The sequence below is a fragment of the Zalophus californianus genome, chromosome 9 (genome assembly GCF_009762305.2).
Source record: "Zalophus californianus isolate mZalCal1 chromosome 9, mZalCal1.pri.v2, whole genome shotgun sequence".
In the NCBI taxonomy this organism is placed as follows: Eukaryota; Metazoa; Chordata; class Mammalia; order Carnivora; family Otariidae; genus Zalophus; species Zalophus californianus.
The window spans coordinates 101,939,575-101,961,631 of record NC_045603.1 but is presented as its reverse complement, the minus strand read 5'-3'; the positions used below and the strand labels follow the sequence as shown (position 1 = coordinate 101,961,631).

The 22,057-nt window shown below is 39.7% G+C and overlaps 1 protein-coding gene across 2 annotated transcripts in view; it reads left to right on the top strand.

Annotated features, from left to right (window-relative positions):
- TULP3 (TUB like protein 3) overlaps positions 1-22,057 on the top strand; it is a 57,179-nt gene that overhangs the window by 19,682 nt on the left and 15,440 nt on the right. For both annotated transcript variants that reach the window (XM_027595165.2, XM_027595164.1), the window contains exon 2: positions 17,423-17,474. In XM_027595165.2, coding sequence (XP_027450966.1) covers positions 17,442-17,474 — 33 coding nt within the window. In that variant the 5' untranslated portion in view covers positions 17,423-17,441. The remainder of the gene's footprint in view (positions 1-17,422; positions 17,475-22,057) is intronic.

The window sequence follows — 22,057 nt, the reverse complement described above, 5'->3', positions numbered from 1 at the left end:
AAAATCCGGGACTTGCCAACAAATCTTGTTATGAAGACGGTTGGCTGATGAAGATATCACTCAGTAATCCTTCAGAAGTGGATGAATTAGTGAGTGCAGAAGCATATGAGAAATAATAAACTAGTATGAAATAAAAAATAAATAAATTAGTAACAACATAAATATCCAACAATAGGGGAATAAATTGGTATTGATAAAATATTATGCCGCCACTAAAAATTGTGCTTATAAAAATGAAGGAAAAAGTTTACAATGTATGACTTGGAAAAAATAATGCATTATTATTATGTAGTATATTTTAATTTACTTTTTAATTTTTCTGATGGGAGTAAATTACTTTTCTAAGAAAAAATTTCCTTTTTTTTTTTAAAGATTTTATGTATTTATTTGACAGAGAGAGACACAACAAGAGAGGGAACACAAGCAGGGGGAGTGGGAGGAGAAGCAGATTCCCCGATGAGTAGAGAGCCCCATGCGGTGTTTGATCCCAGGACTCTGGGATCATGACCTGAGCTAAAGGCAGACGCTTAACGACTGAGCCACCCAGGTGCTCCAGAAAAAATATACTTTAAATTTAAAAATCTGAGTGAGGATCATTGTACTTTAGATATTGTGAACTTTGAGGGCGCCTGGGTGGCTCAGTCGTTAAGCGTCTGCCTTAGGCTCAGGTCATGATCCCAGGGTCCTGGGATCAAGTTCCACATCGGGCTCCCTGCTTAGTGGGAAGCCTGCTTCTCCCTCTCCCACTCCCCCTGCTTGTGTTCCTGCTCTCACTGTCTCTCTCTGTCAAATAAATAAATAAAATCTTAAAAAAAAAAAGATATTGTGAACTTTGATTCTGTAGACAGTAGAGGGTAGTCAAGTTAAACTTCTTTTGTATCTTTTCTTGTCTAACTTTGCTTGTATGACTTTTATTTGAATTACAGACGTTTGTTTCCCAGTTGTAGATCAATTATGTGTATCAGGTGGAATAGTTATTCATTCTGTGGTAAAAGAGTCCTTTCCCTTAGTAATTAAAAACATGCAAGTAAACGACTTTAAGTTACTTTTTTTTTTTAAGATTTATTTATTTTATTTTAGAGAGAGAGGGGTTAGTGAGCATGAGCAAGAGGGGCAGAGGGAGAAGGAGAGAGAATCTAGCAGACTTCATGCCCAGTGCAGAGTCCAGCATGGGGTTTGATTTCACTTGAGATCAGGATGGTGAGATCAGAACCTGAGCCAAAGCAAAGAGTTGGCATTTAACCAACTGCACCACCGAGGCACCCCTTAAGTTACTTTACTATATCATTAACCTAACAGAGGTAACATCCCAAATTGGCCAGAGCATAGAGAAATAGGTTTTTAACTTGCTGGTAGCAATGTAAATTTATAAAGTTCTATTTTGGGGGAAAAACAATTCAGAAGAATTATAGGCAAGGACTCATAATAGTATAGTTTATAACTTTTGACTTGAAAATTCCACTTTGAAGAATAAAGATACTCATTGCTGTTCTATAGTGACACAAAAGAAGAAGTTCTACATTTAACAGAGGGAACAAGTCCATCTTACCAGTGGGGTAGGACACGTTAACCATCAAGATATGATATGTATATGAATTTTGTCAATAAAAGGAGACACATACATAGATAAAATAATTGAAAAAAAAAAAGACCAAAATGAGTTTTTGGAGTGTTCACAGCAAATCTGTGCATGTGTTGAATTTATAGTGCACTTAAAAAGTCAGTTTTACCATATGATAACTTAAAAAATTAATGCAAACTCAGTTTGAGAAAAAGGAAAAAAGTATATGAAGGTACTGACAAGAATTAGAAATTGATTGTGATGTGAGAGTTTGTAGTATATTGGGATTTTTTTCTGTAAAGTTTTTTTTTAATATTTTAAAAGATCAGCTATACATGTGTATGTGTGCATTTGTATTATATGTGTGTTTGTGTGCTAAGTCACATTGAATAATAAAGTTCTTACTCTTTCACTGTCAACAGTTTTTGGGAATGTTACTGTTCAAATGGATAGGAAACTGATACAAACATACCATCAGGATATTCAGGATAAGTATAATTTAGAAATGTTCAAAGCACTGTTGAAGTAGAACAGAGGAAATTATTATGGAGAAATTGAGGACTTTTTCATAGAAAAAGTGAGACTTGAACTTAGGGGTGTGTGGGGGTTTTTTTTGTTTGTTTGTTTTAGATTTTCAGGAGCTGTTTATTCAATGGCAGGTCATTTATTCCCATAGAGAAAATTCTTTTTACAATGACATTTTTAAAGAGATGTTTCATTTATCACAGAGTTATTGTGAAGCTGTACAAAGATATTTAGTTATTTAGTCAATATGTATGTTTTATTTAAAAAGCATTACTCCATAGCACTTTTATAGGCTGTGGAACACTGATACGAGAGCTCAGTGTAATAACTAACGCTTACCACAAGATTCCTAAGTCAAGAAGCGAAGCATAGGCTAGGCCCTTTTACTAAGGCAGGGATATACTTAAAAAAAATTTTTTTTTAAGATTTTATTTATTTGATGGGTTGCCTTGGTGGCTCAGTCGGTTAAGCAGCTGCCTTCGGCTCAGGTCATAATCCCAGGGTCCTGGGATCGAGCCCTGCATCAGGCTCCCTGCTCAGCGGGGAGCCTGCTTCTCCCTCTCCCTCTGCCTGCCTCTCTGCCTACTTGTTCTCTCTGCCAAATAAATAAAAAATAAAATCTTAAAAAAAAAGATTTTATTTATTTGACAGAGAGAGACACAGCGAGAGAGGGAACACAAGCAGGGTGAATGGGAGAGGGAGAAGCAGGCTTCCCGCCGAGCAGGGAGCCCGATGCAGGGCTTGATCCCAGGACCCTGGGATCATGACCCAAGCTGAAGGCAGATGCTTAATGACTGAGCCACCCAGGCGCCTCTTAAGTTATTTTTTTATCCAGAAAATCGTTCCTCTCTCTTCATGTTTTAAAAAAGTTTTCTTCCCTGTTCTTCAGATTGGATAATATCTACTGATATGTCAAATTTTTCCTGTTTCTTTGGATATGGAATAATTTTTTATTGTGTACTGAACATTATGCATGGTACATTGTAAAGACTCTGGATTCTGTTATTTTCCCACGAAGACTTGATTTTTTTTTTTTTTTTCGGTTGGTTTGTTTAAAGGTAGATCAGTTATTTGATCTCTTTAACTGCAAACTGGGCTGGAAGGCAGCAGCTGAAATCTCAGTTTGGTTTTTAGTCTTGCCAGGATTGCTTGGAGTCTGCCCCTTGTGTGCTTGGTTTGAGGTCAACTAGATATTAGGGCCGAGTTTAGTGTGGCTGCCAGAGATAAAGATTTGGGGTTATCAGTCATGGCAATAGATAAATGACATAGGACAGGCCTGTAGATCAGCATGTAACCCTGACTACAATAATGGTCAATGGAAGAGGACGGAAAGTAAAGGGGTGTAAGTATTGTGGAGGCTGAAGCTAATTCCTTGTTCATTCCTGTATCCTTAGTGCTACCTCAGTGCCTGGTATGTAGGGCATGCTTAATAGTTGCTGACTGAATTTAGTGAGAGGAGCAGCTAGGTAAGAGTAGAACTAAGGAGTTTTCAAGAAAACAAGAGAGAGAGTTTCAGTAAGGAGCTGGTGGTTATTTTTTGTCAAGTACTTCAGGCAAGTCAAGCAGGAATGCAAGGTGAAAACAAACTACTATTTTTGGCAATTAGAGGATGAGTTTCAGGAGAATGAGGGAATAAAGCCAGACTGCAATGAGTTGAGAAGTGAAGTATAGTTGAAATAGTGACAGCAAGTGTTGATTATCCTGAAGTTATGTGCTGATGATGGGAAGTGGAGATTGATTAATAGCTTTATAGATAGATAAAGTCTAGGAAGGTAGCTTTTTAAAGAATTATTATGAGCCGAGGAAAGAAACTACTAGAGATGGAAAGCCTGAAGATAGAGGAGTAGTATTCATTGTAATTCTGGGGAAACAGGGGCCAGAATCAGTTCACCAGTATCAGAGTTCACTTTATGTAGAGGAACATCTTCCTCTGTGATAGGAAGAGAGATGGAGCATGTGTATTTTTATGAGTACAGTTGGAGAGGAGGATGAGAATTCTCAAATTGTTACCTCACCTAAGGAAAGAACTCTGTGGCCCTTGGGCCCTCTTGGGAGAGGAGTAACAGAGTAGCTGAAACCTAATTCATATGATATGTTTTATTCTCCAACTTACATACTTAAAAAAATTTTTTTTAAGTTTGTTTATTTAAGTAATCTCTACAACCCAATATGGGGCTTGAACTCATGACCTTGAGATCAAGAGTCACATGCTCTTCCAACTGAGCCAGTAGGCACCCCTCCAACTTGCATGCTTATTTATTGTACATATTTTTGAGGCAAGCCTGATCTTAGATCTTTATTTCCAAATATTTATAAAAGGCCCGAAGTATGTGCATGGGAACACATTGGAGTTATATTTAACATTTAATGTGTTGGAGATTTTTCTTTTCTTTTTTTTAAGATTTTATTTATTTAGAGAAATAGAGCAGGAACACAAGCAAGGGGAGTAGGAGAGGGAGAAGCAGGCCTCCCACAGAGAAAGGAGCCTGATGCGGGGCTTGATCCCAGGACCCTGGGATCATGACCTGAGCCGAAGGCAGATGCCTAACGATTGAGCCACCGAGGCACCCCTGTTGGAGATTTTCCATCATTATAGTTTGCAAAAGCTTAATATATATAGTTTGCATTGGTTTAACATTATATTGACACTCATGCTGTACTTGGAACTGGACTGAATTATTTACTTGTTTAACCCCCTTTGTAGGTGGATTTAAAAAATAGATTTATAATTGACATACATCAAACCCCACATTTGAACTGTACCTGTTGATGAGTTTTGACACCTGTATACCCCTGTGAAACCATCACTACAGTCAAGATAATGAACCCCAAAGTTTCCTTTTGCCCCTTTATAATCCATCTTTCCTTCTTTTTTTTTTTTTTAAAGATTTTATTTATTTATTTGAGAGAGAGAGAGAATGAGATAGAGAGCATGAGAGGCAAGAGGTTCACAGGGAGAAGCAGACTCCCTGCTCAGCAGGGAGCCCGATGTGGGACTCGATCCCGGGACTCCAGGATCATGACCTGAGCCGAAGGCAGTCGATTAACCAACTGAGCCACCCAGGCGCCCCTCCATCCTTCCTTACTCTCAGATACCCACTGCTTTTTGTTACTACTGATTAGTTTGTATCTTTAGAATTTTACATAAGTGTCATCTTGGGTGTGTTCTCTTGTACTTAGCAGAATGATGTTGGTATTCATCCATTTTGTCGTGTGTATCAATAGTTTTTTCCTGTTTATTGCCAGATAGTATCCCTCATAAAATTTATCTATTCATCCGATGATGGACATTTGGGTTGTTTTCACGTTTTGGCTAATACAAATAAAGCTGCTAAAAAAAAATAAAGCTGCTATGAACATCCATAGATAGTTTTGTTTTTTGTTTTTGTTTTTGTGGACATATGCCTTCATGATATCTTAGGTAAATTTCGGAGTGGAGTGCTTGGATCAAATAGTTGGTATATGTTTGACATTTTAAAGAAAGTACCTGAAAGTGGTTGCGCATTTTGCATATACCTGCTGGTTGGCCAGCCATGTGAGTTCAAGTTGCTTTACACCCTCACCAACACTGATGGTCAGTCTTTAATTTCTAGCCTTTCCATTGGTTATGTATTGATATTTCATTGTGGTTTTAATATGCATTTTTGTAATGACTCATCATATTGAGCATCTTTCCTTGTACTTATTGACCATTCATATTTCTTCTTTTGTGAAATCAATGTTGAAACCTTTTGTCCAATTTTTAATTGGGTTGTCTTCTTTTTTTTTTTTAAAGATTTTATTTATTTATTTGAGAGAGAGAGAGAATGAGAGATAGAAAGCACGAGAGGGAAGAGGGTCAGAGGGAGAAGCAGACTCCCTGCTGAGCAGGGAGCCCGATGCGGGACTCGATCCCGGGACTCCAGGATCATGACCTGAGCCAAAGGCAGCTGCTTAACCAACTGAGCCACCCAGGCGCCCTGGGTTGTCTTCTTAGTAAACTGATAAGACTACTTTTGATTTTAAATATAAATCCTGTGTTAGATATGTATTTTGCAAATATTTTCTCATCTGAGGCTGGCCCTTTAAATTTCGTAAGAATATCTTTTGCAGAACAAAAGCCCCAGGTGAGGAGAAAATATTTTTTATTGAGGTATAATTGATATATAACATTAGTTTCAGGTGTACAGCATAATGATTCAATATTTGTATGTATTGTGAAATGATCACACTAAGTGTAGTTGATGTTCATAACCATATAGTTACAAAATTTGTTTTTTCTTGTGATGAATGCTTTAAAGATCTCTCTTAGCAACTTTCCAATATGCAATGCATTATTATTAACCATGCATTACATCTCCATGACTTACTTATTTTATAATTTATTTATTTTATAACCCTTTGATCCCCTTCACCCATTTTGCCTAGTCCCCATCTGCCTCTGGCAACCACCAGTCTGTTCTATCTATCAGCTTGTTTTTTTTATTTTGTTTGTTTGTTTTAGATGCCACAGATAAGTGAGATAATACAGTATTTGTGTTTTCTCTGATTTACTATTTGGCTATTGTAAATAATGCTGCAGTGACCATGGGGTGCACGTATCTTTTCAAGTTAAGGCTTTTCTTTTTCAGATAAATACCCAGAAATAGAATTATTGGATCATATGGAAGCTCTATTTTTAATTTTAAAAATATTTTGATTTATTTATTTGAGAGAGAGAGAACAAGTCAAGGGGAGGGGTAGAGGGAGCGGGAGAAGCAGACTCCCCACTGAGCCAGGAGCCTGACATGGGGCTCCATCTCAGAACCCTGGGATCATGACCTGAGCCAAAGGCAGATGCTTAACCAACTGAGCTACCCGGGCTCTATTTTTAATTTTTTAAGGAACCTCCATACTGTTTTCCATAGTGGCTGCACCAATTTACATTCTCACGAGCAGTGCACAAGGGTTCCATTTTCTCCACATCCTCAACAACACTTGTTATTTCTTGTCTTTTTTTTTTTTTTTTTTTTAAGATTAGGCGTCTGCCTTCAGCTCAGGTCATGGTCCCAGGGTCCTGGGATCGAGCCCCGCATCGGGCTCCCTGCTCAGCGGGAAGCCTGCTTCTCCCTCTCCCACTCCCCCTGCTTGTGTTCCCTCTCTCGCTGTGTCTCTCTCTCTGTCAAATAAATAAATAAAATCTTAAAAAAAAAAAGATTTTATTATTTGAGAGAGAGAGAGCGCGCACAAGCGGGGCAGAAGGAGAAGCAGGCTCCCCGCCTAGCAGGGAGCCTGCCACTGGGCTTGATCCCAAGACCGTGGGGTCATGACCTGAACTGAAGGCAGCTGCTTAACCAACTGAGCCACCTAGGCACCCCTCTTGTCTTTTTGATACTAGCCATTCTGACAGGTGTGAGGTGATATCTCACTGTGGTGTTCATTTGCATTTTGCTGATGATCAATGATATTGAGCACTTTTTCACGTACCTGTTGGCCATCTGTCCGTCTTTGGAAAAATGTGTATTCAGATCTTCTGCCTACTTTCAAATCAGATTATTGGGGGTTTTTTTTGCTATTGTACGAGTTCTTTATTTATTTTGGATTTTAACCTCTTATCAGCTATATGATTTGCAAATATTTCCTTCCATTCAATAGGTTACTTTTTCATTCTGTTTGTTTCCTTTGCTGTGCAGAAACTTTTTACCTTGATGTAGTCTCACTAAAAGTTTTTTTTTAATGAAGTCCAATTTGTTGATTTTATTGATTTTTAGTATGTGTATTTAAGTAAAAGGCATAATCAAACCTACAGTTTTTCGCCCAGAAGTGGGAGTCAAATCTTTGATTAAGTATGAATAACTGGCTAGATTTAAGAATTTAAAAATTACATTGCTTTATGTAATTACTTGTCTTCAGTTACTAAACCTTTTTTCCTTCATCTTTCCTGTAATATCACCTTTTTAATAATTCTTTTGCACACATAGTACATTTGTTCCTGATAGAGTTGAACCAGATTTTCATAAATTGTTTTTATTGTAACTCTGTACAGGCAGCTAATGACTAAAGATTTACAATTATGAATGCCTCTAACTAAAACAAGTATGAAATTGCCTTCTAAGTTGTCCCCTTTCTCAATCCACATTGGCATTTATTGCATTTATTAAAATAAAATAGGGTAAGCCTTTCCTTCTCCTTTTTTTTTTTTTAAAGATTTTATTTATTTATTTGACAGAGAGAGACACAGCGAGAGAGGGAACACAAGCAGGGCGAGCGGGAGTGAGAGAGGGAGAAGGAGGCTTCCCAGGACCCCAGGATCATGACCTGAGCCGAAGGCAGACGCTTAATGACTGCGCCACCCAGGCGCCCCTCCTTCTTTCTTAACTAATTCCTGAGACTAAAAAGTATCATTTGTGATATTATGAAGCAATATTATAATCAGCAAAGGAAGTGCTCACTCAAGTTACTATGAGAAAAGCCACGGACTGCTCACAGCCTTCAGTTTTGCAAGTCAGCCTGCTGCGTTTCTGGCAAGGGTGTTGTTTACTCCCTCCAGTACCACAGAAGGAGCCTGTTTAGCCTCCTGCATCACTGGCCAAATTGCAGCTAAGTGCTGATTACAGCATCCTGATTATCTGGTATCGTGTAGGAGGCAGCAAGAAGCCTTCCCTGACTGGACAGCGGCAATGGACTTTGTGTTCGAAAAATTTATTACTTTTTTTTTTTTTGCACGCTGAGAGAACTTGACAGGAATGTTAAAAGTGCAGAGTGATCCTAGAATCTACTAGGTCATTGATACGTTATTAAATGCTTCAAACTATTTGGCAACATGGTCTGTTGGGTCCAGCTCTAGACTAGCAATTCAGTGAGTAATGTTTTCAAGTAGGCTCTAAGTGTCTCAGATTTATCTTGGGTAAATTTTGTTATTGTTCCATACCATCTCCATTCCTTAGAAATACTGTGTGTGTAAATTAGGTGCTAGATTAAAGGGCATGTGGATTTTTAAGTGTACCCTGAAATGTGCATTACACAAAATGTCTGTTTTCTTGTTTTTTCCCTCTAATTTCTTATTTTGAAAAAATTTTAATATGCTGAAATCTAGCAAGAAAAGTAAATTGATAACCTATGCCCTGTACCTAGAGTCACTGCTTATTAACATTATTTTTTATTATCTCACATTAAACAATCTTTTAAATTAGATGTACAAAAAAGTTGTAAAAATATAAGAGAATTCCTTGACCAAGTTTCCCCTAATGTTGATATCTTACTTAACCATAGTAAGTTACCAAAACCAGGACATTAATACTGATTCAGTACCATTAACTAATCCACAGGTCTTTTTGGAGTTTTTTTTTTTTTTCCAAGATTTTATTTATTTATTTGACAGAGAGACAGCGAGAGAGGAACACAAGCACGGGGAGTGGGAGAGGGAGAAGCAGGCTTCCCGCTGAGCAGGGAGCCCAACTGGGGGCTCGATCCCAGGACCCTGGGATCATGACCTGAGCCGAAGGCAGATGCTTAGCGACTCAGCTACCCAGGTGCCCCATCTTTTTGGAAGTTTTGCCAGTTTTCCCACTAATGTCTCTTAATAGTTTGGGATCCAAATCCAGGATCCCGTAGTCTACTTAGTTGTCATGTTTCTTTAGTCTTCTCCAACCTTCTCCAGCCTGGGTAGTGTCTCAGTCTTTGCCTTTTCTGATCCTGAGGCTTTTTTAAAAGTCAAAGTATAGTTGACACACAGTGTTCCATTAGTTTCAGGTGTACAATATAGTGATTCAACAACTCTGTGCTCTGCTCACCACAAGCATAGCTCCCATCTGTCACCATACAAGGCTGTTACAGTACCATTGACTACATTCCCTATGCTGTACCTTTCATCCCCGTGACTTATTCATCCCCTAACTGGAAGCCGTACCTCCCACTCCCCTTCATCCCTTTTGATCTTCAGACTTTTGAAGAGTACTGGCCATTTCTTTTGTTAGCGTGTTTCTCAGTTTGGGTTCCTCTGCTGTTTGCTATGTTTAAATTAAGGCTGTGCATTTTTGGCAAGAATACCACCAACATGGGCGCCTGGGTGGCTCAGTCGGTTAAGTGTCTGCCTTTAGCTTGGGTCATGATCCCAGGGTCCTGGGATTGAGCCCCATGTGGGGCTCCCTGCTCAATGGAGAGTCTGCTTCTTCCTCTCCTTCTACCCCTCCCCCTGCTTGTGCTCTCTCTCTCAAATAAATAAATAAAATCTTAAAAAAAAAAAATAATACCACCAACATGATTCTGTGCCTTTCTTGGCACATCATATCAGGAGGAGCATGATGTGTCTTCTTACTGGTGATGTTAATCTTAATCCCTTAGTTAAGGTGCTGTCTTCCAGGTTTTTCCACTATAAAGTTACTATTTTTTTCCGTTGGAATCAGTAATTATCTTGTGGGCAGATACTTTGACACTATGCAAATATCCTGTTTCTCATCATATTTTCACCCGCTAATTTTAGCATCCACTGGTGATTCTTGCCTGCAATAATTATTACTGTGGTGTTTGCCCTTGGTGACTTTCTATTTCCATCATTCCTTTTATCTTTTTTATTTTATTTTTTTAAAGATTTTATTTATTTGACAGAGAGAGACAGTGAGAGAAGGAACACAAGCAGGGAGTGGGAGAGGGAGAAGCAGGCTCCCTGCTGAGCAGGGAACCGATGTGGGGCTCAATCCCAGGATGCTGGCATCATGACCTGAGCTGAAGGCAGTCACTTAATGACTGAGCCACCTAGGTGCCTCTCCTTTTATCTTTTTTAATTGGATTTTTTATTCTGTAAGGAAGAGCTTTTTACCTTTTTTTAGTTTATTTATTCATTTATTCATTATTTATCTGTATAATTATGGACTCATGGATACTCATACTACCCTGTTCCTGTTCCCTCGTTATTTCTACCTTATTCACACTCCTGTATGACCACAATACTATTATCACGTGTGGGACACTTCACATTAATATACTAATACCCTTGTCTAATGTGCTGTTCATAGATATCCTCAGTGCACCCATAATAGTCTTTACTGTATGTTTTGATCCATAATTCAAGGGTTATGTGTTATATTTTCTTTTTTTTTAAAGATTTTATTTATTTATTTGACACAGAGAGATCACAAGCAAGGGGGAGGGGGGCAGAGGGAGAGGGAGAAGCAGGCTCCTGGCCGAGCAGGTAGCCCGATGCGGGGCTCGATCCCAGGACCCTGGTATCATGACCTGAGCCGAAGGCGGACACTTAACCGACTGAGCCACCCAGGTGACCCTGTGTTATATTTTCTTGCCAGAAATCTCTTAAATCTCCTCCACTCTAACCTAGAACTATTTTTTTCATCTCTCTTGATAAGGATGTTTCTGAAGAATCATGAGAGTTGTCTTGCAGAATTTCCCTCCATTTGGTTTGTTTCCTCTTGAATAGATTTAAGACAAACATTATTGGCAGGAATGTTGCATACATTATATTGTATTCTTTTCAGTACCTCACATCAGGGAATACCATATGTCGGTCTGTCCCATCATAGTTGCTGTATCCCTTCATTTGGTTAAGGTGATGTCTGCCAGATTTCCTCATTGTAATGTTACCTTTTCCTCTTTGTAATTAATATAATCTGTGGGGGAGATACTTGAGATTGTGTTGAATATCCTGCTTCACTCAGTGGTTATAGGATCCATCAATGTTTCTTGCAAGAGTCAATTATTAATATGGTGGTTATAAAGTCATGATATTCTACTTCTATTCATTCTGTATTTATTAGTTGGCATTCTGTAACAGATCGAGCCCCGCATCGGGCTCCCTGCTTAGCGGGAAGCCTGCTTCTCCCTCTCCCACTCCCCCTGCTTGTGTTCCCTCTCTCGCTGTGTCTCTCTCTGTCAACTAAATAAATAAAATCTTATAAAAAAAAAAAGATCTTTGTTATGCCATTTTTTTTTAGAATTAGTATAGACTCATTTTTATAATAACAGCTTTATTGCAATGTATTCCTATACCATACAATACGCCCCTTTAAATTATACACACTTCACTGGTTATTAGTATATTCACTAAAGTGTGCAGCCATCACCACAGTTAATTTTAGGACATTTTCATCACTTCAAAAAGCTATCCCATGCCCTTTAGCTATCATCCCCCAACTTTCATCCCTCCAAGACCCTAAGCAATCACTAATCTTTCTGCCTTTATAAATTTGCCTATTCTGGACATTTCATGAAAATGGAATCATATAGGGGGTTCTGGGTGGCTCCGTTGTTAAGCATCTCCCTTGGGCTCAGGTCATGGTCCCAGGGTCCTGGGATCGAGCCCTGCATCAGGCTCCTTGCTCTGCAGGAAGTCTGCTTCTCCCTCTCCCTCTGCCTGCCCCTCCGCCTGCTCGTTCTCTCTCTCGCTCCTTCTTTGTCAAATAAATAAATAAAATTTTTAAAAAGACCAGAATCATACAGTATGTGTGGTCTTTTGTTGATTGGCTTCTTTCATGTAGCATAATGTTTTCCAGGTTCTCCCATGTTTCAGTACCTACTCCTTTTTATGGCTGATTTAATACTTCATTAAGTAGATAAACCAGATTTTGTTTACTTGTTCATTAGTTGATGGACACTTGAGAGGTTTCTACTTTTGGGCTCTTGTGAATAATGATGCTATAAAAATTTGTATGCAAACAACAACGTAAATGTACTCAACACTACCGAACTGTCCACTTAAAAATGGTTAAAATGTTTCATTTTATGGTACATGTCTTTACCATAATAAAAAAAGAAAAAAATTTATGGAAAGTCCGTGTGATAGACTATTAGATAGCCATTTAATATTCTATTTCAAAAACCTATATAATAACATAAAAGATGCTTATGATATAATCTTGAGTTAAAATGGTACAAAAATCATAAATATTATTTCAAATGTATAGAAATACTCGTAAAGATTGTTTCCTTGTTAGCAGGGATTATATCTCAAGATGGTAGGATTATAAAGAGACTTTCATTTTCTTTATAAATTTTTTCAAAATTTATAAAATCGGTATGAATTGTTTTTATAATCGATGAAGAAAAACAGTAGAAAGAAAAATAATTGTACAAAAAGGATTGGCACCAACAATCTTCTTGTAACACATATATTATCTCAAAAATCCTTTCAATTAAAGAAATAATAGGGTGAATAGGTGAAGAGCATTAACAGATACAAACATCCTGTTATAAAATAAGTCACGAGGAGGGCGCCTGGGTGGCTCAGTTGGTTAAGCAACTGCCTTCGGCTCAGGTCATGATCCTGGAGTACCAGGATCGAGTCCCGCATCGGGAGCCCCTGCTCAGCAGGGAGTCTGCTTCTCCCTCTGACCCTCCCCCCTCTTGTTGCTCTCTCTTTCATTCTCTCTCTCAAATAAATAAAATCTTTTAAGAAATAAAATAAGTCATGAGGATAAAAAGTATAGCATAGGGGATATAGTCAAAAATGTTGTAATAATGTTCTATGGTGAGAGATATGGTACTATACTTATCGTGATGAGCATTGCATTATATATGTTAAATATATATTATGCTATATGATATATATATATGATGCACATATATATAATGGAGAGTACTTCAAGAGAATGGTGTTCTACGGGCATAATTATATGCCACCCTTGAATGTTGGATTGGTTTTTCTAAGATGTATGTTTAGGATTTTCCCAGTTTGTATCAAGTAAATAGGAAATTTTCCATGAGAAAAATGGGAGGAAATACAGTAATTCCATTTCTTTTACTCTGTAGGAACTGTTTCTGTTTTGTGTTACTTTACTACCGGCCTTGGTTAGGCTTGCTATTAAACAACTTCATTTGAAAGGAAGTAGAGAATATTAAAGGAAAAAAATGCAAATTTCATAAGATCATATTCCAGGTTAGACTAGAAATTCTAGTTCAGATTAATATAAGTATATAAAAATCTGTTATTTCTGCTAAATTATCATTTAAAACTAAAGCTCAAAGAAAGTATAGCTTTTGATGTATAGGAGGTATCTAAATGTTACAATTATATAGCATCTTTTTAGTGCCTCTTTTGTTCAGGTCAAAACAAAACCTGTTTATTTAAATTGTCTGTTCAGTTTGCCCAGGCTTGATGAAAGGAATTAAGTGGTGTCAAGATAGGCATTGAAGATACAGCTGGTTTCCTCACTATTAGAGGCCTTAAGAGAAATGTTTGAGGACTTAAGTTGTGTGTCAGAATTTACCGTGATTGAGGAGGTTTTAGCATTGTGTGTGTGTGTGTGTGTGTGTGTGTGTGTGTGTGTGTGTGTGTGTGTGTGTGTGTGTGTGTAGGGATGGGGTGAGGGGGTGGGATAAGATGATTTCTTTTACATGCCAGGGGATTTTGCAGTTCTGGATTTTGCAGTGTTGAGAGCAGAGTGAGGTAGAGGAAAAACAAGATTCATAGCAGTAGCTGTTGAAAATACTAGTACATAACAGTGCATTTTTATACCATGTTACCCATTGCTGTATATTCACAATTTTTTCCCTATATATATTTATATTCATAATTTTTTGTCTTAATCATTTTCTTTAAAAAGAAAAAGATTTATTTATTTTAGAGAGAGAGTGCAGGGGGAGGGGCAAAGGGAAAGGGAGAGAGAATCTTCAAGCAGATTCCCTGCTGAGTGCAGAGCCCCACACAGGCTCACGGGCTCTCACGACCAATGAGATCTTGACCTGAGCTGAAACCAAGAGTCCAACGTTCAACCAACTGAGTCGCCCAGGTGCCACATCTTAGTTGTTTTATGTAGAATTTTTTCAAATTTATACTAATATCCACTGAATACTAATAAATTCTAGCACTATATTCATAAAGCTAAGATTTTAAAATATGTGAATGAGGATTAAAAACACTAAGGGAAGCAGGAACATATCTAGGAGAAATGTTAGGGCCCTACAGAATCAAGGCCTGTGTATATCATATCTGACATTTTTATTTGTTTGCCCCCCCCCCTTTTTTTTTTAAGTAGGTTCTACACCCAGAGCAGAACCCGATAGAGGACTCAAACTCACGACCCTAAGATCAAGACCTGAGCTGAGGGGCGCCTGGGTGCCTCAATTGGTTAAGCATCTGCCTTTGGCTCAGGTCATGATCTCCAGGTCCTGGGATTGAGCCCCACATTGGGCTCCCGGCTCAGTGGGGAGTCTGCCTCTCCCCCCACCAACTCGTGCTCTCTCTTTCTCTCAAATGAATAAATAAAATCTTTTTTAAAAATATTTTATTTATTTATTAGAGAGAGACACAGCGAGAGAGGGAACACAAACAGGGGGAATGGGAGATGGAGAAGCAGGCTTCCCGTGGAGCAGGAGACAGATTTGTTTGGTGGAAGAAAACAACAAAAACTGAATCAAATTACTGTCTCCACATCCTTTTGAACTTTTGAAAAACTCTCTCAGAAGCTGTTCCTATTTTTGAAAATTTTCTAATTTAAGATTTTATTTTGTGACTCAGCATTCTTGGAAAGAGTAGAGTATGAAACAAGGCAGAAATGGTTCTCAATTATTATTGTATTATAAATTTTTACTGGGAACCTTCTGTCAGAAAAACTATAAATACAAGGTTCTATTTAAGAAGACAAATTCCATGGCTACAAAAGGAAGCATGGCTTTTCCTGCATTTGAGGTAAAAATACCAAAGCATCTATCCATGGCTTAATGGTTTACCACTACCTTCACATATTTTAGAAGGTGTTATGCATTTTAATAATGCATAGCAACTTGGAATTTATGTACTATCTCCAAGGCTCCTCCTGCCTACTAACCTGTAAGCAGATTTAATAATCCCTTAGATATATAGATGACATTCTGGTTCTCTGGCAGTTCCCCTTTATTAATTTCCTTATAAATTATATGCTTAAAAAAAAAAGCTGGGTGTTCAAAATAAGTCATCTCCTTTTCCCAGTTCAAAAGAAGAACAAATGGGGGCGCCTGGATGGCTCAGTCGTTAAGCATCTCCCTTGGGCTCAGGTCATGATCCCAGGGTCCTGGGATTGAGCCCCGCATCCAGCTCCCTGCTCCGTGGGAAGCCTGCTACTCCCTCTCCCACTCCCTCTGCTCGTGTTCCCTCTCTCACTGTGTCTCTGTCAAATAAATACATCTTTAAAAAAAAAAAGATACCATACACAGTTGTTGCGGTGGGGGAGATATTTTACCCTGCCCATCTTGGTTCTTTTGACTGGTCTAATAATTAAATTGACACAAGACATTAACAGGAGAAAAAGAATTTTAATTTTGCATGTATGGAGGTCTTGTAGATATGGGCCTAAGAAATAACCAAAGCAGGTGGTTTATATACCTTTTAGAAAAAGAAACAATAAATTTGTGAAGAACAAATTTGTGAAGAACAAGACAAAGAAACTTAGTCCTGGGTACTAATTAGTGAAGAAATTAAGCAGAGTTTGTGTACACGGACTTCTAGGCTTTGAATTCTCTATCCCTGGTGATAAGGATGTTTCTTTACCTCCGAGTACAGGGAGGGCAACTTTCACATGGGAAATTTATTTCCTGCTTTCAGGGGGACAAACAGGAGTGTCAGAATGTGCCTGCATTGGCTGTTTCTCTAGTAAACTTTACTTGAGAATTATCAGTGTGCTACTTAGACATATCTGGGAGCAGCCTTCCCTGAGCCCCTTTATAGTCTCATTCTCTTCCCTAGAGCTAGCTCCAAAAAAGAAGACAAATGAATTTTAGGTGGAATTTAGACTCTGGAAAGAGACCTGGATTACGGTCTGTTTCTGCTGTTTAACCTTATGCGTGGGCCTCCAAGTCTGTTTCTCCAGCTTCAAAGTGTGAAAAATAATAGTACCTAATTCAGAGAGTTGTTTTGAGGAATTAATAAAATAATGCATGTAAAGTACTTCACTGTGCCTGGCCTATAGTAAGTACTCAACATACGGTTTAAAAAAAAAAAATCCCTGCATGCGTGAGGGTCTGTGTTCTACATCTTTTTTTTTTTTTTTTAAGATTTATTTATTTATTTGAGGGGGGTTAGGGCAGGGGGATAGAGAGAGAGAGAATCTTGAGCAGGCTCCATGCCCAGTGTGGGGCTTGATCTCACAAATTTGAGATCATGACCTGAGCCGAAATCAGGAGTCAGACACTTAACTGACTGAGCCATTCTCGTGCCACACTACATCATGTTTTGCTCTTTGGGTACTTCAGTCTCCTGAGGTCCTCTGTGGAATAAGTGTGGCATTAAGGATGCCAAGTCCTGCAGATGTGGGTAACATCTAAACACGGATGCTTTCCATTGGTTCCAAACAGCCCAAAGGAGTAGATACAGGAAAAGATGAAATTGACATAGTTGTAACAGAATTTTCTCTTTACATGCTTTTTTCTTTTTCTTTTTTTGTTTTTAAACAGTGCCTTTGAAGATGAGACCATGAAGGTTCGACAGATGAAGCTCAATTATCAGGTGAGTAAATCAGGAGTCTCCCTCCTGTTTTGAAATAAGTGGACAGCTATACTGACCCTGATGCTGATAGTCTTGACTGTGAAGTCTTGGCAGGGTCCTGGAAAGAAGGCAGGAAAGCAAAAGACTTTGATGTTACTAAGCAGTGTCTGGAGGTAGTATTTGCTGAACCAAGGCCCTGGGCTCCGCAAGACCAAACTGCTTCCAGGAGCACAGCCATAACACTGGCCTTGGATTTCTAATCACTGAAAATTCCTTGGCACCTTTCCTAAGAATTAGAAGAATGTTAACACTGTATTTCTATGTAGCAATTTGGTCCTGCTGCCTTACATTTCTGCACTGTAATTTCATTTAAGTACAAGATTTTTTTCTTATTCTAAAATGTAGATCTGAATATGCTGCTGGGCTGCTTAAAGCCTCAACTGCTTATAGCACAATTTTCTTCATAACACTAGGTCCTAATTTTCAGCTACATATTAATTCTGTTTTTCAGTGATTTGATTTATGTTTGTTTCCTCTACTGGGCTAAGCACCATGAGCACAGGAGCCAAGTCTACTTGTGATGACCATTATATCAGAAGTTCCTAGCATAGGGCTGGGCACATACTAATCCTTCCCTAAATATCTGAATGAAGGAAGAAATAAATGAACAGTTGTACATCGTTATTTGCTATGATCATTGTTAGTCAGCTTAGAACCTATATCCAACATCTATTGCTTTCCTTTTTGCAGTTTCATATGCATGTTATTTAATTCAGGACTTCCTACAGCTTGAGTCTACCTATGTAGGATCGTTAACAAAGTGTCTAGACTCTGTAGGTGCCTAGACACCTCTAAAGTTTTGTCTAATGTTGGAATGAATAATGGGACTTCTCGTGTAATAAGTTGCTTTAAAGGTGGAATCCTTAAAAACTGGGAAAGAGGTCTCTGCGTGGCGTGCAGGGATGTGCAGGGCCACCCTCTGTAGGGCGAGGCCCTGGCAGGTTGGAATGCCATGCCTGCCCTGGGAAGGCTCTGGCGCTCGCACTCATGTATAGCCACTCCCGCATGGCACCTTCTAGGTCTTTTGTGGCAATGGTGCTAATGGGGCTGTCATTGCGTTCCACTGCCACTCAAGTCACCAGCTGGTGGGCTCCTGTCTCCTCAACTGCGCCTGGAAGGGGAGTGTTGCCCAGTGGTCTTCAGGGATCCCTGTATGTGAGTCTTTGCCACTATAGGAGACCTCTGGCTTCTAGGTGGCTGTGATGGCCTCCATTGTCCTGCTCAGGCCCCTGGCCCACCTCGTGTGTGCAGAGAGGAGCAGCCGCCTAGGTGTGGCTCCAGACGCCTAGCTCCAGATGCCTAGGTGTGGCTTAAAGGTCTAAATAACAGCATCAGTGGCCATGGACAGTCCAGAGCCGTCTGGAGCCACCTGGCTGGGCACATGACCATCACAGCTTCTCCCCCTCCCCCACCCCACTGCAAGGGCCCCAGAGGGCTGGCCACTGCGGACAGGGACCTGTGGGTCCAGCCTCTGGGCCCCAGCTGCCCCGGGCTCTCCCTGCGTCCAGGTGACACACACAGGACAGAGCTTGCCTGTCCGTGGGCCCCTGTGGGAATGCCCGCGCAGCCAGGTGTACAGAGCCCACCCTTCACGCATCTTGGCGAGTGTCAGTGAAATCTACTTACGGGCTTAGGGATCCCCAGGATGCTTGGGTTCCAAAGGCTGGAGACCCTGGCGTGGGTGACCTGTCCCGGGGGAGCCTGGCAGTAGGGCTTTTTATAGATAGACTTCCTTGAAACCAGTGGGGAGGTTAATATAGCAGCAGTAGCCTCCCTCCACCTGGCTTCCTTTAAAGAGACAGGGATGGGCACCTGGGTGGCTCAGTCACTTGAGCATCCAACTCTTGATTTCAGTTCAGATCATGATCTCAGGGTCGTGCGATTGAGCTCTGCTTGGAGCCAGTGCTCAGCCGACTGCTTGGGATTCTCTCTCTCCTTCTCCCTCTGCCCCTCCCCTGCTGCACTCTCTCTCTCTAAAAATAAATAAATAAAATCTTTATAAAGAGACTGAGGGACATTTTAAGCAAATCTAGTTTTTCGCAACCTCGCAGGAAAATGGCAACAAACTTCTAAGCAGTTATAGGTGGCTGTCTCAGCATTCTCCTCCACCGGACGGGCTGCCTCTAAGCAGGGACCTACCTAGCATTCTGCGCACATTATCTGTAAAGTTGTCAGGTGAAGGGTGTAAAATAATCCTTTCTAACAGTGTAAAAAAATAAAGGTGGCTCAGATATTTGGTAATGTTTATTCTTTTCAATGAGAATGCTCTGTGTGATAGGTATATGGTATACATGTTGGGATTTTGTAGGCCTTTTTATGGCATGGCTTTTTAAAAATTATGTTTTTATATGGGCAATAAAAGCATATGGTAAGGATTCCAATAATACTGAAAAGATGTTTCATGAAAAGTCTCTCTTCATCTACTTGGCTTAGTTCTTTACTGGAGACGGTCACTGACTTTTTTTTTTTTTAAAGATTTTATTTATTTTTTAGAGAGAGAGCACAAGCAGTGGGGAGCGGCAGGCAGAGGGAGAAGCAGACTCCCTGCTGATCAGGGAGCCCCACACGGGACTGGATCCCAGGATCCTGGGATCATGACCTGAGCTGAAGGCAGACGCTTAACCATCTGAGCCACCCAGGGGCCCCAGACTTTTTTTCCTTTTTTTTTTTTTTTTTTTGAGGGAGGGGTATGGGACAGAGGAGGAGGGAGAGAGAAAATCTTAAGCAGGCTCCACTCCCAGCACAGAGCCCGATGTAGGGTTCAATCCCATGACCCTGAGATCATGACCTGAGCTGAAATCAAGAGTCACACACTTAACTGACTGAGCCACCCAGGCGCCCCCAGATTCTGTCACTGACTTCTAATGTATTCTTGCAGAGATAGTCAATGAATATAAAGATATAAAATTTTATAGGATTTTTTTTTAAATTCAAAAAAATCTTGGGACCTGACTTATAAATGAGGGTGTTAAATAGCCTGTGAGAATACTGTAAGGGCCTGAAGCGCTGCCTTGGGCATAAGAAGGAGGTTTCTCAGCAGGGGGTAAGGGAATTTCCTCAAATACAAGCTGTGCATTCAAATGGCCTGAAACAAAGGCAGCACTACCGAATGAATAAAACATTGGGCTGGGAATCCAAAGACTCTGGTTCGGATTCTTACTCTGCCATTAATTAGCTGGGTGATTTTAGGTAAGATTCTTAAGCTCTGTGGGTCCCACTATTTCATCTGTAAAACGAGGTCAGATTGGATAACATAATAGAATGTGGGGATCTGAAAGTATGGAAGTTAGAGCTGAGATGGAGGTACACTGAGGAAGGCTAGGGTGTTGTTCAGTCTGGGCCTCAGAGGCTGGTAGGATCTTGGTGGAAGGCTTTCAGTCCAGGGCATGCCAACCTACCCAAGACCATGTACTCCCATATCCATGACAGTGGCTTCATCTAGCCGTGATTGTCAGTAAAGGTGGGAGAGGCTAGGGAACCTTACTTTCCCCACCTCTGCCTGAAGTATACAGTGGATTAACCTCTTAGGAATCCTGTTTCGGGAATGTCCCCATGGTTGAGAGTCACTGGTCATGAACTTTGTAGGCTGAGAAATAGTTTGCTAAAAGCAGCCAAAGTTCATAAGTCTCATGAGGATTGGTTCATACTAACCGATATCATAAGTGATGAATCTAAACCGGGGGATTAATTTACTAATTTCTAATGAACTATATACCAGAATCAGCTGATCATCACAATCCTATCAGATAAGTCTGTGGGACGTTTACAATTAGAGAAGTGGCCTGGTAAGTTTGAAATCAGAGCAAGTAGAGTTTGTAAAATGATATTTATGATAAATATCATTGTGTGATCATATAATTAATTCATCTCTTCTAAAGGGATACACCTGCCAACGGAATGAGATAGGTGAGTATCTGGCCAGGCCACTCCCTGCCTTGGATGATACCAGACACACAAGATAACTCTTGCTTTAAGTTTTATCTTACCTTATTTCCACACAGACCATTTCCCTTAACTCATTCTTTCATTGTCCAGGTTTCAGTAGTACTGAGTAGGTTAGTTTCTTTCATATTTGTCTTTTTTCCCATGATAGTATAATCTTAGGATTTAATGTTTAAAAATCCTAGGTTTACAGATAATTTATACATGGCTATTTTTGTCCTGTATAGATTTTTGAACAGCTTTATTGAGATCTAATTCATATACTGTAAATATACACCCAGTTAAAGTGCACAAATGATTTTAGACCTTGTATCATATGGAATCATACTTGGTCATTTGTGTCTGGCTTCTCTGACTTAGGAAGAGGTTTCATCCATGTTGTTGCCTCTAGCCGTGCTTCAGACCTTTTTATTGTTGAAAAACATTCCTAGTTGTGGCTACACCGTATTTTGTTTATCCATTCATCAGTTGACCAACATTGGGGTTGTTTTCACTCTTTGGCTATTACTGGTAATGCTGCTTTGAATATTCGTGTACAAGTTTCTGTGCAAACATGCTTTCATTTCTCTTGGCTGATGTATCTAAGTATAGGTATCCCAAGG